Source organism: Anastrepha ludens, chromosome 2, assembly GCF_028408465.1.
Source record: "Anastrepha ludens isolate Willacy chromosome 2, idAnaLude1.1, whole genome shotgun sequence".
Classification (NCBI taxonomy): domain Eukaryota; kingdom Metazoa; phylum Arthropoda; class Insecta; order Diptera; family Tephritidae; genus Anastrepha; species Anastrepha ludens.
Window position 1 is genome coordinate 58,713,006 of NC_071498.1, and position 17,211 is coordinate 58,730,216.

The 17,211-nt window shown below is 39.3% G+C and overlaps 1 protein-coding gene across 2 annotated transcripts; it reads left to right on the forward strand.

The window, feature by feature from the left end:
* The first annotated feature begins 11,215 nt into the window (after positions 1-11,215).
* LOC128871569 (golgin subfamily A member 6-like protein 24) lies at positions 11,216-17,201 on the forward strand. 2 transcript variants are annotated; one of them, XM_054113422.1, is made up of 6 exons: positions 11,216-11,508; positions 11,583-12,389; positions 12,448-13,563; positions 13,621-14,454; positions 16,782-16,892; positions 16,975-17,201. In XM_054113422.1, exons 1-6 carry the CDS (start codon positions 11,407-11,409, stop codon positions 17,047-17,049), a joined length of 3,045 nt encoding a protein of 1,014 aa, XP_053969397.1. In that variant the 5' UTR covers positions 11,216-11,406; the 3' UTR covers positions 17,050-17,201. The 2 variants fall into 2 exon arrangements, with proteins under 2 accessions (XP_053969397.1, XP_053969396.1); XM_054113421.1 differs by having other exon boundaries at positions 16,782-16,907; positions 16,975-17,200.
* The last annotated feature ends 10 nt before the right edge of the window (positions 17,202-17,211 follow it).

A 17,211-nucleotide genomic window follows, 5' to 3' on the forward strand; every position in this document is an offset into this window, starting at 1 on the left:
GTTTTTTTGTTCAACGATATAATCACCTGTTTCGCCGATATTAAAACCAGGGACCGAAAATAATCGCGTCATTTATAAAATTGCCACAATTTGCTACTTATTTTTTATGTAAAAAGTAAATAACTCGCTATAGGTTAGATTTTGAAGTGTAATTTTACACATATATTTTTGAAGTGAAACTTCTTAGACGTCGATGAACGAGCGAGAATGGAGAGTAAAATTTCATGGCCATACAACGTTTTGGGAATTTTCGTTCCGCGAGAGAGAAAAAAGATATAACGTTGAGGAAAAGGAGAGAGAGAGCTATACCTTATATATATCTTAGATACACTTTAGGCTATTTTTCCTAAGTTTTCCCTTGTGGTTGCTAATTTCTAGTGCGAAATAACACTGCCTACTTTTTGGCGCTTGTTTGTTGGTGCAAACTTGTAGAAAATATATTTTTGGTGCCTACTCTTTGGCGTTATATTTCCTTGGTGCCTACTGTTTGGCGAGTTTTTGGTCCCAATTTTTTTGGCGTTTCCTGGCTAGTGCTTGTGCGTACTATAAAGTCGTACGGAATTAAGATCAGGTGACCTGCTTCTCAAGGTCGAAAATACCAAATCAGCCGAAAAGTTCCTTAAAGCAACCCACATAGGCATCATACCTACAAAGATTACATCGCACAAAGGTTTAAACACAACTCAAGGCAGAATTTTTTCGAGAAACCTCATCAACCTCTCTGAAATAGAATTAACTGAAGGATTGATAGACCAAAAAGTGATCGAAGTTAAAAAAATCATGCGTAAAGAAGGGGACAAACTAATTTCTACGGGTGCTGCAATCGTGACGTTCGATCTTATCCGGAGACCTGAATTCATTAAATTAGGTTAGGAAAGGGTCCGTGTGCTAGAACACATCCCTAATCTGATGCGATGCAAAACCTGCCAAAGGCTAGGCCACACAAAAAACAGATGTCGCAACATTGAGGTATGTAGCCAGTGCGCCACTCCACCGCCACATCATCCATGCCCTAGACTATTTTGTGTGAATTGTCAAGCAGAGACACATTCGTCCAACGATCCTTGCTGTCCCACTTTTTTGAAACACAAATCCGTTAACAAAATAAAAATAGAGCGGCGATGCACTATTAGAGAAGCGTGGAAAACTTATAATAGCAACCCTAACGCATACCAAATTCAACCCCCCCCAAAAAAATATAACGTCTCCATCCTTTGCACAAATTGTAAAAAACACAACAACGGTCGAGAAAACAACAGTAAACAAACCAAATAACTCGCAAACAAATACGGCACATAAAGCCAACGAAGAAGATACAAACAAAAATGCAACAGCAAATATCAGCGCAGCCAAGAAAACAACATCCAACAACATACCCAAATCCCAGCAGACTAACAATACAACAACACCAGTAAGTCCACAAACACCAACTAATTCGTGCACAACAACTAATTCGTGTGCACTAGAAATACCGACGACCAGCAGATATACAGCAACTATCGCTAGCCCACTCACACCCACACGCTCCAGTCCAATTAACAGCGACAACGAGTTGACACCTTTTAGTCAACTACAAGCAAAATTCCCCGACATAAACGTTCTCATAACACCAAACACATACAAAAACTCTTTACCTGTACAAAATACAAACAATTATTTAGATAAGTCATAACATTAACTTAGCAATAACACATAAACACACACATACATATTACCTATCCTATGTTAACATTATTACAGTGGAATATAAACGGGTACAACAATAACTACATAGAACTTGAAATCTTAATAAAGACGTATAAGCCCTCCGTCATACTCCTAAATGAGACCCACCTCGCCCATAATTCCTATGCCACCACTCCCAAAACTTACGTAGGGCACTTCCATAACCTTCCCCACATCAACACCAATAAACAAGGAATCGATATTCTTGTCAAGCGTAACCTACCCCACCGCAACTTTCCCACCCCATCCAATATCTCCTCACTATCCATAGAACTACAAACCTCTTCCAATTTCATAATAACTTGCGCCTATTCTCCTCCTAGTCAATCAATAAGGACCGCTGATTTTTACAACCTTTTTCCCTCCCCTCCTCTACCCTATATCCTTGCAGGCGATTTTAATGCTTGGAGCCCCTTGTGGGGTTCTACCTCCTCTAATCAGAGAGGGCGCGCTATAGAAGACGCAATCCTTACTTCCGACTGTATTGTACTGAATGACGGCTCTCCCACCCACTTCTCAACTCACTCAACCTTTACCCATATTGACCTTACCCTGTCATCTCCCTCCCTCTCCAACAACTCATCATGGTCCCTCATAGACGACCTTCACGGCAGCGATCACTTCCCTATCCTCATCAAAATTCACACCTCCCGACCCACTGTTCCTTTTTCCCCTAGAATCAAATTTAAAACAGATAGAGCGGATTGGAACAAATTCGAACTTGCTTGCGAGTCCTATTCCAACTCCTTACCACTGTCTTTCAATATTAACCTGGAAACCTCCAACCTCCATAAAGCGATTCGACGTGCGGCCAACGCCTCCATACCCCTGTTCTCAACAAAACCAGTAAAACCAGCTCCATTATGGTGGAACAAAGAAATTGCCTCCCTTAGGCAAGCCAAGCAACACGCTTGGTACCATTTTAAACGCAATCGATCCACTTCAAATCTCATTCAATACAGAAAATTGAACGCACAATTTCGTCGTGTAATCAAGAATGCAAAGCTGCACTGTTTTCAAAAGTTCACCAGCAGCATTTCTGCATCATCCGACCCTAAGAGAATATGGTGCACCTTGCAATTCCCAAATCAACTCCCTTAACTCCTCTCGCGGCAATCTAATATATCCTTGCGATATAGCTCAAGAATTTGCCAGCCATTTTTCTAATGCCTCTTCAGACCACACTTTTCCTCCCGAATTTATTATCGCTAAACACTCGCTAATTCCCCAAAATCGTACCACTCCTTCTAATCTCTCCTACTCTGCCAGACTCTTAGAAGCCGACATATCTCTCCTTGAGCTCAAACTTGCCCTGGCCGCAACAAAAGGCCAGACTCCCAGCATCGACAAAATATCCTATCCCATGATTAAGCATCTCCCTCTTTCGCCGCTTAATCAAGCATTACAACAATATCCTCACCACAGGTTACTACCCACACGTATGGAAAACAAGCGCAGTAATTCCTCTCCTAAAACCCGGAAAATCACCTTGCGACGTCAACAGCTATCGCCCAATTTCACTCCTACCCTGCCTAGGCAAATTAATGGAGAAGATAATCGCTACCAGACTAACCTGGTATGCCCACTCAAACAAACTCATCCACCCAAATCAAGTGGCCTTCAAAAAGGGACAAGGCACAACAGATGCCCTATTACATCTTGACCATTTTATTTCAAACGCGCTTTCCAGCAAAAACCACATCTCCTTGCTTTCACTCGACTTTCAAAAAGCATTTGACCGGATTGGTATTCAGGTTGTACTCAGACAACTCGACAAATGGAAGATCGGTCCCAAATTATACAATTTCATAAAATCTTTTCTCTCGAAATTACGTGTCCTTATATCCAACACCCGCTCTCCCATTTTTCCACTCGATAATGGCACTCCACAGGGATCCCCTTTATCGGTCATTTTGTTCATTATAGCCTTTAACGAAATTAGTACCATTTTGTACAAGTTTCCAACAATCCAACATCAAATATACGCAGACGATGTATTGCTATTCTCCAAATCCAAGGATCAAGCGGAAGTAATGCGAACCTTTTCCAAAATCCTACACCTTTTATCCACCTGGTCTCTATCCTCAGGCCCTTCAATTTGTCCTAGTAAAACCAAAATGCTTCATATATGTAAAAAACGGCAGTGCCCTCCTTCTTCCCTTACCCTCAATGGCGTAAATATTGTAAATACAGATAATCTTAAGTTTCTTGGTATTATATTCGATTCCAAATATTCCTTCCAACAACACTGTAAATATGTTAGGGAAAAACTATATGTTAAATTAAATATTATTAAATACTTATCAAGCAAACGCTCGCTAATTAGCTCAACTCTTCTGATCAACGCGGTAAAAGCCCTCATCCTATCAACCATTAATTACGGACTAGCTGTTTATGGATTACACGCCAAACAAAACTTAAAGGTGCTTGCTGCCCCCTACCATGCCGCAGTGCGCAGATCCATACGCGCCTTTCCGACATCGCCCATAAAGGCCATTCTTGCCGAATCGGGCCTTCCGTCTCTACACGACAACATGGAGGACAAAATATTCAGGCTCTATCCAAAGCTTACTCTAAGCCTCAACCTTTTTATTGGCAAAGACTTTCAATCTGCAACCTCACGCGTATCTACACCAAAAATACCCTCATCAATACACACCTGCGCCTTATTTGCTAAGCAAGCGGAACTACCCTCTAAACTACACACTCTGCGGTACAGCAATCACCCACCGTGGGCGGTTAGCAACAAATTTTTTATCAACGACCTAGTTAATTTACGGAAAGAGAATACCCCAAACGCGGTTTACAGGGCCAAGTTCGCCGAATCCATCGCAGAATACAAATTTAACGGGTGGAAATTGATTTTTACTGATGGGTCAAAAGGATCCCACACTTCTTACGCAGTGGTAACAGAAAATCAGGAAGTTATCGCGTACGGCCTTCTATTTTCATTCTGCTCTATTTTCACCGCTGAAGCAACCGCCATACTACAAGCCGTTCAATACTGCGCCAAAAGTAAGGGTAAGCATATAATTTGCTCCGATAGTTTGTCCTGCTTCCAAGTCATTAAAAACAACAAAAAATCAAGCAAAATAATCGATAGTATCAAAAACATACTAATAACCCATCGGAGTAGCATCAAAATTATGTGGATACTTGGGCACTCCGGCATCCAGGGTAACACACTGGCAGATACAATTGCCAAAGACATGTCCATTACCCCAACAGTCACATCACAAATCATTCTACCTAGCGACATACACCGACTCATTCATGTACAGAGGCAAACCAAGTTACTTCGTGAATGGTCGTATTACAAACATCATTATTCCAACATCAACCCTAAACGTTCCAAACCTACATATCCAACATCGGTACCCACCAACCACATTACCCCATACACACGACTCCGTATTGGGCACACCATAATCACCAGCGTACACCTATTACAGGGTAATACACCCAACACCTGCCCCTTCTGCCAAGCAACAGTCAGTGTACATCACCTACTGGTATCCTGCCCAGAACTTGCTTCTCAAAGGCATCACCACTTCAGGAGCACAGACCCTCTTCTACTTCTAAAAGAAGCCACTGAAGAAAACATCAAAAATATTTACAAATTTCTGAAGGACACCGACCTACTCCGTCGTATCTGATTCAACATATAGTACATCACCAGACAGCCGAAAGCCTCTGCTGCTAGCGCTGCGTTTGCTTAGTTTACTTTTAATTTTATTATCATGTAAGCTCTAAAAAATAAAAAATAAAAATAAAAAAAATAAAATAAAAATAAAGTCTTATCCATTCCGGCGTCGGATTTATTGGTATTGCCTTGCTGTAATTTGTGCCGTTGCTGCGGTTCTGGAATCGCTGCTTTTGTGCGGGTGATAAACGCTCGGAGTAGTGCGCGTTGTTGCCACGGTCACCGGTCGACCCTTCTCCGTTTTTTATAAATTTTCTCTATATGTATTCTCTGAAAATGTTGTGAATTTATTTAGATATATATTCTTTCTCTCTCTCTCTCTTTTTCTCCCTCTGGTCTCTCCCTCTTTCTTTGTCTGCCTTGAAAGTTTCACTTCTGCTATGTGTACTACGCTACACGCACTTTTTATTTCTACTTAAATTGTTGGTATCCATGAGGCTTGAGAGAATACTTAGGGAAGTGCTTTGGGCATTTGCTTCTACTTATGTTAGTATAGTTCCTTAATAAAAGCGCAGAAGATGGTACTAAATCTAGCATTGGATTCCTCAAGTTTTTAACCCTTCTTTGGATACCTTTTTAAAAACCTTCGGTTGGGCACTCGGGTCTGGCCTTTTTCGCCCTTGTCGAGGATCCTTTTTAAAAAGTTATGCCCATAAATTGATAGAAAATTAAATTTTAGGAACTAACTTGAAGCTCAAGTCGTTAGTTATAATAGGTGGGTTAACGTTTTTTTTCAAGTCCCTTATTTTAAATATTTGGAGTTTCCTCGAATTGATTTTTTTTTACTTTAGAACAATTTGAGTTTCAGAGTTATTGAAAATAGTAATTCTTGAATAAAATTCTTCTCACGCCCCGCTGCATGCTCGCCAAAAATAAAAATAAAATTGATGAGGTGCGCAAACATTCGAAAAAAAACTATCTCATTTTGTATTGACGTTTGAAATGTGCCCATCGGCGGAAAAGAAAATGAGCTTGAGCCAAAAATTAAAAGTGCAGTTAATTGAGTGCCTAAAAAACGAACTAGCATTATGGCAAATAAAAAATTAATTATATAAAAAAATTAAAAATTAGTGCAGAAATAATTGCTGGACATGTGTATACTACTATTAAGCCAAAGGACTGGACTCAACCCTGAGGCAAGGAATCTGAACAAAGCGGATAACCTCTCGTTTGGCGTAATCGCGCCTCGCATAAAAATTTTATTTTTCTTTTAACAATTGCAGGCGTTACCAATTCGAAAACTTAGTTATACGTTTTTATAATCTAGAATCCGACAATTAAAGACGATTTAATAGCTTTTTTTTCTTTACTTTTCTGTGTTTTACTTTCTGCCCCTTTTTTTAAACAGGTATAAATAACCTATAATCCATATTTACGTTATCAGCACGAAATCACATTTGAGCCGCCCGCCGTTTGTGGCAAACGACAGCGAGCATGTTCGTCATCTGTACCCTACTTTAGACAAGCTTCATTAGAAAAGAAGAAGAAAAACAAACTTGAAAAAGAACAAAATAACGCAGGCCACAGAGGGTAAACAAATCAAAACAACTGTTGATTCCTCACGTGTGGATTTGTTGACGACTTTAGTTTCCCGTTGTTAGTTTTTGAGTGAACATGGAACGCGAAAAAATGATTGCCATGATTGAGTAGAGGTCTGGTTAAAAAGATGAGATGAGTATCCGCATGTAATTTCTTTTTCACACGTGTGTGGCGAAATGAGTTTCAGCCGATTGTTTCGATTCGCTTGCCCCTCTCTGACCTGCTTAACACTCGAATCATAACCAATGCCAACAAAAATCGCAATGGCCTATAATCTGATCAGATACTAAAAAAATGAAGCTAAATAGAATTGAAAATTATTAGTTCAAATAAAAGAAATGGATATTTTGCATAATTGTAAAAATCACATTTTCATCAACGCAACATATCAGAGTATTGTAGGCGAAGCACCGACCAGTTTTTTAACACGTTGAGTGCCACCATATAACAAAAAAAAATGGGGTTCGTCCGGCCACGATTTTTTTTTACATAATACAATAGAATATTTGAATTTTTGAATAGGCCATATGATGCCACATTGGTCTCATACCCATAGGCCAAGCAGCATAAACAATGCAATGGCTCTAGTATGGCGTGAATACACTACTACTAATAGCCTCTATGAAGCAGCTGCATCAGCACAAACCGAAATCTCACACATTATACCGTGAGACCAAGTGTCACCACGAGGCCTGAAAGTCCCTTCGCACTGTGAGACCAACCTGGACTCACATGGCACTCAGCGTGTTAAGCAGGGCTTTATGTTGCGCCAGCAATGCTTTGCCTTTTTACGAACGAATTGCTTCACAAAAATTAAAAAATTATGAAATGCAGATTGTGTATCGTAAAACATTTACATGTACATATATGGTAGCTGTTATCCCAACCTACACAAAAGTGTGAGGGTAACTGTAATATGACGTTTGGTTACACCGCTATGCTCATTTGAATTCGAAAATTCACGTTGTGTGGACAAAAAATTATTTTTCATTTTTCAATTTTTTTGAGCATAAAAAAAAGAAGTTCTTGGCGTTATTTTTTTGCAATAATTTTGGTTTCGTAAAGGTAGGTAGTTTAATTTTCAGTATATATATCAAGTTTTATCAAAAATATAAAAAAAAGTGATGCGTTGAGAAACTTTTGTGAGGTCCGCCTGTGTGCCGGTTTACGTCATAAAAAGTGTCCCCTTTATTGCGTCATACATTTTTGTTCAACAATTTGAAAAAAGTGCACAATTGATTTTTTTTTTTTATAGAAGAAACATGGATTTGCGCAAGAGAATCAATCTTAGCCATTGTTCCGATGAAGAAGTTATCGAATTGATGGAGTCTATTGAATCTATTGAATCAGAAACAGAAGATGATAACAGTAGTGATCCAGATTATGAAATTGATGAAATAAGCGCGGAAGGTGAAGAATTGATAGAGCAAGCGGTTAATTAAATGGAAAATGATTCCATCAAGTATACCTACGTGCACGCGGAATTTACAGTTTGGGAACAATACGAACGAATCGAATTCCGAATTGTAAACTACCGAATGATAAAGACATAAAAGATGAACCACGTGGATATTCAACGGAATTTATTGGTAGTGCATATGGAGTGGATATCTCAACTGTGTTGTGGAAAGATAACAAGTCGGTTCGTTTAGTATCAACTTATGTTGGCGTAAATGATTTTCAAAGAAACAATCCGAATATACAACCAGCAAAAGCTGCACGATATGATCGATCAAAAAAAAAAATTCATCGAAGTTGACAGTCCGAAAATTATTCGTGAGTATAATAGCCACATGGGTGGTGTTGATTTAATGGAAGGCTTAATGGGCCGCTACCACATTAGAATTAAATCGCGTGATGCAATAGTCCGCTTGTTCTAGCACTTCCTCGATATGGCTTTAACAAATTCATACGCGCTTTATCGTCGTATTAATGCCGAAAGAAAGGATTCAAACTATGATGTGGGAGGAAAATTGTTGAATTTGCCAGAATTTCGTGAAGAAATTGCTGATAAACTGGTAAAATTTACCGAGAAAAAATCGGTCGGACGACCAAAAACGTCAGGTAAGCGCACATCGGTAGATGAACCACTATTACCACTACCAGGTAGTTCGGCTCATGGTAGAAAGCCGAAACATCCAACTGAAAATTTACGATATGATGGACAGGATCATTTCCCACGGTGGTTGCCGAAGAGCGGTGGAAAAAAACAATGTAAAAATTCGGGTTGCAAATCAGAAACTCAATGTGTTTGCACAAAATGCAATTTGCATTTGTGTTGTTCAACCAACAAAAATTGTTTTACCGAATATCACCAACAAGAATAATCATATTGTTTGATTTTATAATTTTTTTCATTTATGACTTATAATGATAGTTATTTATTCATTATTTTTCATCATTACCTTTTATAATTTTCAATAAAAATTTTTTTTTTAATATGTTCCATAAAAAAATCTGTGTAACACATTTTTTGACTTAAACCGGCACATCCGCCCTGAGACGGACATTAGCTTTTTTTACCTGAGAGGTCATAAAATATAGGTAAATGCGCGGGGATGATTTTTTTGTGTTATTTAGTCATAAAAGAACTTAGAAAAAAATTCTCGACCGTTTCCGTCGGCGATTTCAATTTGGCCGGTTAGAGGGTTAATAAAATTTATTAAACATTTCATTAGAATTATGTTAAAAAACCTCTTTTCTTTGCTGTCGTCCATTGTGTTTAGTTGTTACTTTGACGTCTCTCCCTAGATTTGTTTTAATATTTATCGATAACGAAGAAAAGACAGGGTTAAACACTGTTATTGCTTATTTTAAAATATAATATCGCATTCATATTGCTGCCAACATTTTTTGTAACCAGTAGACGTCCTTTACGGATTTCCTCCAATTGTCTATTAGTAGCAAAAAATTGCACAATAAGTTTATCTATTCCTTCTCCTTGTATTTTTTTTTCATATTGTTAGTAATAGTTAAACAAGCCAAAAACACCAAAATATTTCATCAATATAATTTCTATGAAGAAAAACCTTTCACAACGGTACTGACAACTGATTGCCAATTTTGCAGGTAATCTGGCATATGTGGACGGTTAGATTAATTTTGTGGATTTATTAGTAATTACTGTATGGTCTACAATATAAAAGAAACCAGGGTTGCGCGAAAAAAGTTGAACTACTGAAAATTCGCTGCCGACGAACTTTGTTGAAAGTTTTTTTTCACCATTCAATTAAAAGTTGTTTGACAATTTAATCTATGTTAACAGCCTTTTAAATATCAAAAAAAGTAGTACAGTGCATAAATCTCCGAAATGAATGCATACGACCAAAACACAAAAGTTAAGAGAAGAATTTTCAGACAAGTAATTTATCGACTAAGTAGTAGAGAATAACAGTAGGTTAAGTTAAAAAGAATAAAAATAAGAAAAAAAACTCTTTATTTCAAACAATTATAAAAATTTTATTGTATCGCAAGACCATTTTCAAGTACATATTAACAAATTTTCTTGCAAATTGTAGGAAGAGTTATCGATTTCGAACTCACTCGGAAAATAACCAATATTCAAAACAGCTGTTTGTCACTAGAGGCTCGAACGCCAGTAAAAAGTAGAAAATTTTGCTATTTTAAACCACGCTAGTGGAGGTTAGGGATGACACCGTTTCCAAAAAATCGTGTTTCGAGGAATCGCGGTTCTTTGTCAGAAATTAAAATGTTAAAAAAAAATAATGTTTTAATATGTACTTATTATATGAGGGTAGAAAATTTTTGTTTCTTTTTTTAAATTTTGCAAACCACTCTTCTTAACCATAATATTCACCATCAACTTTGCTTAGCACAAATAAGTTTAGTAGTAACTTTGAAGTTTTTAGCATTTCATTAATATTATTTCGTGCCTCGAAGATATACAACATAATTATTTAATCCTGTTACGGAAAAAAATTATGCACAAATTAAAAAAAAAAACGGTTTTGAGAAACACCAATCTCTTGTTATATTTCCTAATGAGTTTTCTTTTATGGCATAAGCAGCTTTAAATATCTGTATTTAGTTCTTAGCCTAAAAAAACATATACATTACTATTATTTTAAATATTATGATATCTCTAAAATTATACAATTCATTAAATCACTCAGTTTCCCCTTGGTATATCGATACATGTTATCGTATAATGACATAAACTGTGTAGGCACCTTAAAATTTGTACTGCATACACCCTTGCCCATGCCTTCAGTTATTGTACAGCTGCACATTGTCTTAGCTACCCAGCACCAGGTAGCGCTACTATAATTCGTAGGCAGCAAGTGTCAAATTAATAAAAACAACAGCGCCGGCGCGGTAGATACAATAGTCGGTTAATAATTCAATTTATTCAAAATACTCTCATTTAAAGTGCAAAATATGTACTGAAAGGACTGTGATAAATATATAGATCAACAACAATGAGTTTATTTCAAGGAGGGGAAAGTATCCAAGTAAACACAAGTATTGATCGTGCTGCCGAAGAGGAGGCATTAGCAGATCAAAGGCGCCACAAGGAAGAGGTTTGTACAGACATTTCTTGCAAAAATTCAGTTCCATATTCGGTTAGCGATACTAATTAGGAAATTGTTTTCAGCTGTGTAATTTGTTGCAAAATGCCTTTGATGATTTGGAGGCTGACGAGACCACCGTTGATTCAACTACTAATTTTCAAACGCATCTGAGTGATGAACATCCGCCACAACCAACGCATGGGATTCATCAGATGCCAACAAACAACAAACATCCAACACATTTGCCGCCAGTCGCTTTCGAGGCGGAAATACACCGATTGAAAATGTTGCTTGAGTCACAAACACGTGAATCGGAACATTTTAAGAAGTTGGCCAGCGAGGAGCAAAATAAACGTGATGAACTGCAAAAGCGCTTGTGTATAGCTGAAGCAGAGTTGGATCGCGCATTGGCAAGTAAGAAGAGCACACACGAGTTGCTGGTAGAGTGCAAAGAGAAATGTTCGAACCTGGAAAATAATATAAGTAAATTGCGTGAGGAGAAGAAATTCTTGGAGAACGAACATAATATAGTGTTGGGCAAGTTGGAAACAGCACAAATGCTTCTGGGTGATGTGCAGGCAAAGTATGATATGGTAGAGCGGAATCTAGGTAAAAATAGTCAACGCAATGCGGAGCTTCAACGGAAACATATGCAAGAACGACATCGCGCAGAAATTGAAGTTATGCAACAGCAAATGGAGCAATTGTCCTGCAAGTTTGACAGGAAAGTTAGTGAGCTGGAAAGTATGCATGCGCGCTATCAAGCATTACAAAGTAGTCACGAAAATATGTTGGTGGAGAAGGCCAGCAAAATAAATGATTTAAATAATGCATTGTCTGAGGCGCAGCGGACGTGTGAAGAATTTAGGGCACGTCATGATTATCAACAGGTAGATTTGGAAATTACAAACATTTTAATTAGCAAATTATTACTTTTTACATTTTTAGGAAAATATGCGTTTGCAAAAGTTTATTGCCAGTTTACAAGAGCAAATTAAAAGTATGGAAAAAACTATAGCTTCACTAAATGAGCGTTTGGAGTATACTACTGCTGAACTGGATGTGATGGATAGTGTGCTGCACCATCATAATCTTGAAGATACGCCAAGCCGACTCAGTCAGACACAGGGTAAAGTTGTCGGTAGTACGCCTTTGACTACCACCGACCGTTTGGGCAGCCTTAAAGAAGAACTATATCGTGCATTGGCAAACATAAAAGGCAAGCGAGAGGAAATCCGACGTCTGCAGCAAAGCCTCGATGAAAAGACTACCGAAAACCGAGCGCTGAGAGAGGAAGAGAATAAGGCGCTGGTGCAAATTACAACGCTTAAAGAAACAAATGCGCGACTGGAGAACCGGCTTAAGCTTCTTGAACAAGAGTACGAGGAGTTGCAACACAAATCAATGGCCAATTTAAATAACACCAGCCACAGAGCAGATATTGAGGCGTTGCAACAACAATTGAAAACCGAGAAACAAGCACTTCGCGAACAGTGCGAACGTTTGGAAACGGAGTGTAAAAATCACGAGATAGAGCGTAAAAAGTTGGATTTGCAGTTGCGTAATGTTGAAGTGGATTTGGAGGAGCTAAAGCAAGAACATGAAAGCATGAAAATGAATTATGAGCAAATTATGAAAGAGAATCAGAATTTGCGCAGCCGCACAACGGCGGATAAAATGCGTTTGGATTTAGAAAAGCACAAATTTCTGCTAAAAGATGCACAGGCCGAATGTGATCGCTTGAAAAATCTCTATATTGAGATTTCAAATGCTAAGGAGGCGTTGAGGTATGAGGTGGACAAATTACGCCATACGGATAACATGAAAGAGCTGCAAGAGCAACGCGAGAAGGTAGCAAATCTACAGCGAGCACTGCAACTGGCCGAAGTGAAATCTTCCGAATTAGCGAAGATACTTGAAACTGAAAAAGTGTGTCATGAGCGCGATGTGAAGGAGTTGAAGGAGCGTTTCGAAAAAGAAAAGGCCGCAAACTTCCAAGCAGCAAAGGCAGACAACTCGAACAACTGCAGCAAATGCATTGATTACATGTCTGAAATAACGAAAGTAAGCAAAATATTAAACAATAATGTTATATACATTTTTGAATGTTTTTTTTTGTAGTTTGAAATACAAAATCTTAAGTTAAGCAACATTAATTCCATTAACAAAAAGGAAATCGATGATCTCACACAACAATTGAATGAGTCCAAAGCTATAATTGCCGAGTTAAATGAAAAACTAAAGCTCACCGAACAGCAAGAGGCACTCATAGGTGAGCTCAAAACCAAAGCAGCACGCTTCGAGGAATACGTAAAGAGTCAAAGCAGCGCGTCTGAACCGTCACCACGAAAACAAACATCTAGCGATGAAAAGGGTGTCAATACGGAAGAATGCAAACGCCTACCCAGTAACGAGGTAAAACAAATTGAATCACGTATACGTGATGAAATGGCTAAGCTGTTTGCTAGCGAAATAAAGCGTTTCCAAATAAAAATGCACCAAACTGAAGAGAAAAATCTTTGCCTGCAACGCGAATACCAACTTACGACTAACGATTTGCAGCAAAGTCAAACCGAAGTGGAGTTGCTGAAGCAAGCCATTTTGGCGGAGCGCGAACATGTAGAGGAAATACTGAAGCAGAAGGATGCGGCAGCACACGAAATGATTGAAAAACAAACAGCAATATTACATAAATGTCGCGAGGAACTATTGGCAAAGAATCAGCGTGTAGGACAATTGTCCAAGGAGCTGGAAGAGCGCCAAGTGCAAATTGAAGCTGAGCGGAAATCTATGAAAGCGGTGATGAGCCAATGGGAAGAGCAACGTAAACATGCAGATGCTATTGAGAGTGAATGGAAAGATAAAGTGGAGTCGTTGGCGCGTACGCATGAGAAAGCTTTGGCAGCGTGGCAAAAGAAATACAACTCGGCCAAGCATACGGCGGCGAATTACAAGGTAATTTAGATTTAACAACAAAGCAAAATAAATATATATGTATATATAATTGACGCTTAAACTCTTTTTGGGTGTTTAGCCGAGTTCCTTCTCCTATTTGTGGTGTGCATCTTGATGTTGTTCCACAAATGGGGGGATCTACAGTTTTAAGTCGATTTCGAACGGTTTGCTTTTTTTTGTTTTTGTGGATGAGGTAGAGTTCAAAACGCACTTACAGCATGTACTGGTGAGTGTTCGTCAAGTGATGTGGCCATTAAAACAATCCCTCTTTTTGGGACTACTTTCTACATTACTTCGGGAGGGCACAGAACGGCATCCATAAAGGACCACGTCTGGGTCCACCGTATTTGTAGCCAGCTTTCATACTATAAGCTGGTCTTCTTGTGTCTTTATTTGTGCGGCTTCGCTTTGTTGTACTGTGTCGAGGTCTATCTTTTTTCCGTAGTACGTCTTCGATGTATCTCTTTACCGCGTTCCAGGTGTCTTCGCGCTCGAGCGTTTTGCTCATAATGTTGCTCGGCGCGATGTCGCCAATCTGCTTCCTCAGAGCATCTCTTTCCGCGAGCCATCTGTCGTAAATAACAAATGTGTGTTCAGCGTCATCGCTTGGCGCTTCGCAGTATATGCATTTGGGATCGCTTACTTTGCCCATCCCGTAAAGGTATCTCCGGGAGGAACTGAATTTAGCAGTAGCAGTAATTTACTTCCCCGAAGTTCCTTTCGACCCAAATGATGATGTGGACCAAATTGATGAAATGAGTTTTGCCGTCCATCTGCCACTCGGTTCAGTGTCTCATCGGCTTTGCCACTGTTCCGCGACGCTAGTGACGACGTGTTTACTCTTGGAGTCCCACACATCCATTCGTTCCCGAGCCATGAGGTCGACGGGTATCTTCCCGCTGATCACAAAGACTGCAACGCCAGAGACAGTGTGGTACGCTGGGACAACTCTGAGTGCCGTTGTTCGTTGCACAGCCTTCAGTGCTTTGTGGTTTAGTGCATCTTCCCATACTCTGCTGCCGCACAGAAGAATTGAGTTTGATTAGAATTCTTTTGCTCTGTGTTGGCCCACCGATTTTTGCCCATGATTTGCCGCTTTGGTAGCTGCATGCCGTATCTGGGCCCAGAAAATAAGTCTGCAGTCAAGTTCAATACCCCAGTATATCACTACTTTTGGGTCACTAGGGACGAGTCGTTCAACGGCATGCTGACCTCGAGTGGCGTGTAACCTCGTATCATCACGATGACTTTGGTCTTATGTTTGGCGAGTTCCAACCCTTTGTCCTCAAGCCATATTTGCGTCCTTATCATAACTTGGTTCAGCTTCCTCCTAGCGTGCTCAGCGTCCCGGGCTGGTATTACCGCCGCTATATCGTAAGCGTATCCCACTAGATATGTAACTAGATCTCGTCGTAACTCAGATTCCAGAGATCGGGACCGAGTATAGATCCTTGGGCTGTGCCAGACGTTACCGCTTTGTTTCCTGCCTATCTGGTGTGTCGTACAACAGTTTACGCTCACTCAGGTAGCTCTGGAGAATCCTTAGCAGGTATGCAGGTATTCGAAACCTTTCTCGTAGTGCCCTTATAATGTCTCTCCATCGTAAGCTGTTAAAGGCGCTTCGTACATAAGGTTTCCCATTGCCTGAGGGGGGCGACCGCTGTTAGAAAAGCGTTTTCTATCACTATGGTGTTTCACGCATGGAAATTCGAACCTACATTCTTCGGTTGAATGTCGAGCAGACGCACAGAAAGTGCGCCGCTGTCTCATCCTCCTCTCCACATTCTGGGTACAGTGCACTGTCTGAGATGCCTACCTTTTCGATGTGCTTCGCCCATAGAAAGTGGCGCCTCATCAGTCCAACCAGCTGCCTGCAGCCCCTTCTGCTTAATTACAGGAGGATCTGCGACAGATGGTCAGACATGATGGGTAACATCTGTTTTGTCCAAAATCTTTAGTACACCGCGGTACATTCCTTATTCTTCTCTTTAAACCGCAAAACGTGTAAAAAAAATATTGCAATCTTAAATAGAAAAATTCGGGCGTCTTTTCGCATAAGTTTGTCTTGTAAATTAGAAAAAAATCGTAGAATTTTCGTATGCCTGCCGCTATAACTCGTATTTATTGTCCGATTTAGCACAAATTTAAAATATATATTAGCTTCGGTTTCGGTTTTGTGGTTTGGTTTCGGCTTTGGGGTTTGCATTGGTTAATTTTCCTATAAAATTAAATTTTTCTTGACCAATAAATTAGGTTCGACCCCCAAACTGCCGAAGTAATAGCCAACATGCCATTCATATTTTTAATATTTCTTTCTTCCTATGCAGCGCTATGCGGAAGACAAGGAAGCGCACATGCTGCGCGAATACGATCGCCTTAAATCCGAATATGATGCTTCGGTGGCCAAGATCGAAATCCGCATGAGGGAGGCATTGGAGGTAAAAAGTCGAGAGGTAGATGCCGCTACTGAATATCAATTAAATTAACCAAAATAGGATATATGTACATATTTTTTTGCAGATGAAAGACGCTATTGCATCGATTGAGAAACGGCACGAATTAGGCTATGACAAAGAAAACAAAAGGAAAAACTAATTTGTTCTTTAAGGCAATGGATACGAAAATCATATATCGTACGTTTATTAATAATTTTACTTGTATGTTAGGTGAATCTACCGGTTTGTTAATTTGTTCTAGATTTACGAAATTGACTGCAATTTATTTAGAGAAAAGAAAGGAAATATAATATAAAAGAAA

Coding starts and splice junctions, on each gene's coding strand:
- LOC128871569 (XM_054113421.1), top strand. CDS start 11,407: ATGAGTTTATTTCAAGGAGGGGAAAGTATCCAAGTAAACACAAGTATT. Junction 13,564..13,620: donor ACATGTCTGAAATAACGAAA/GTAAGCAAAATA, acceptor TTTTTTTTGTAG/TTTGAAATACAAAATCTTAA. Junction 16,908..16,974: donor TGGAGGTAAAAAGTCGAGAG/GTAGATGCCGCT, acceptor ATTTTTTTGCAG/ATGAAAGACGCTATTGCATC.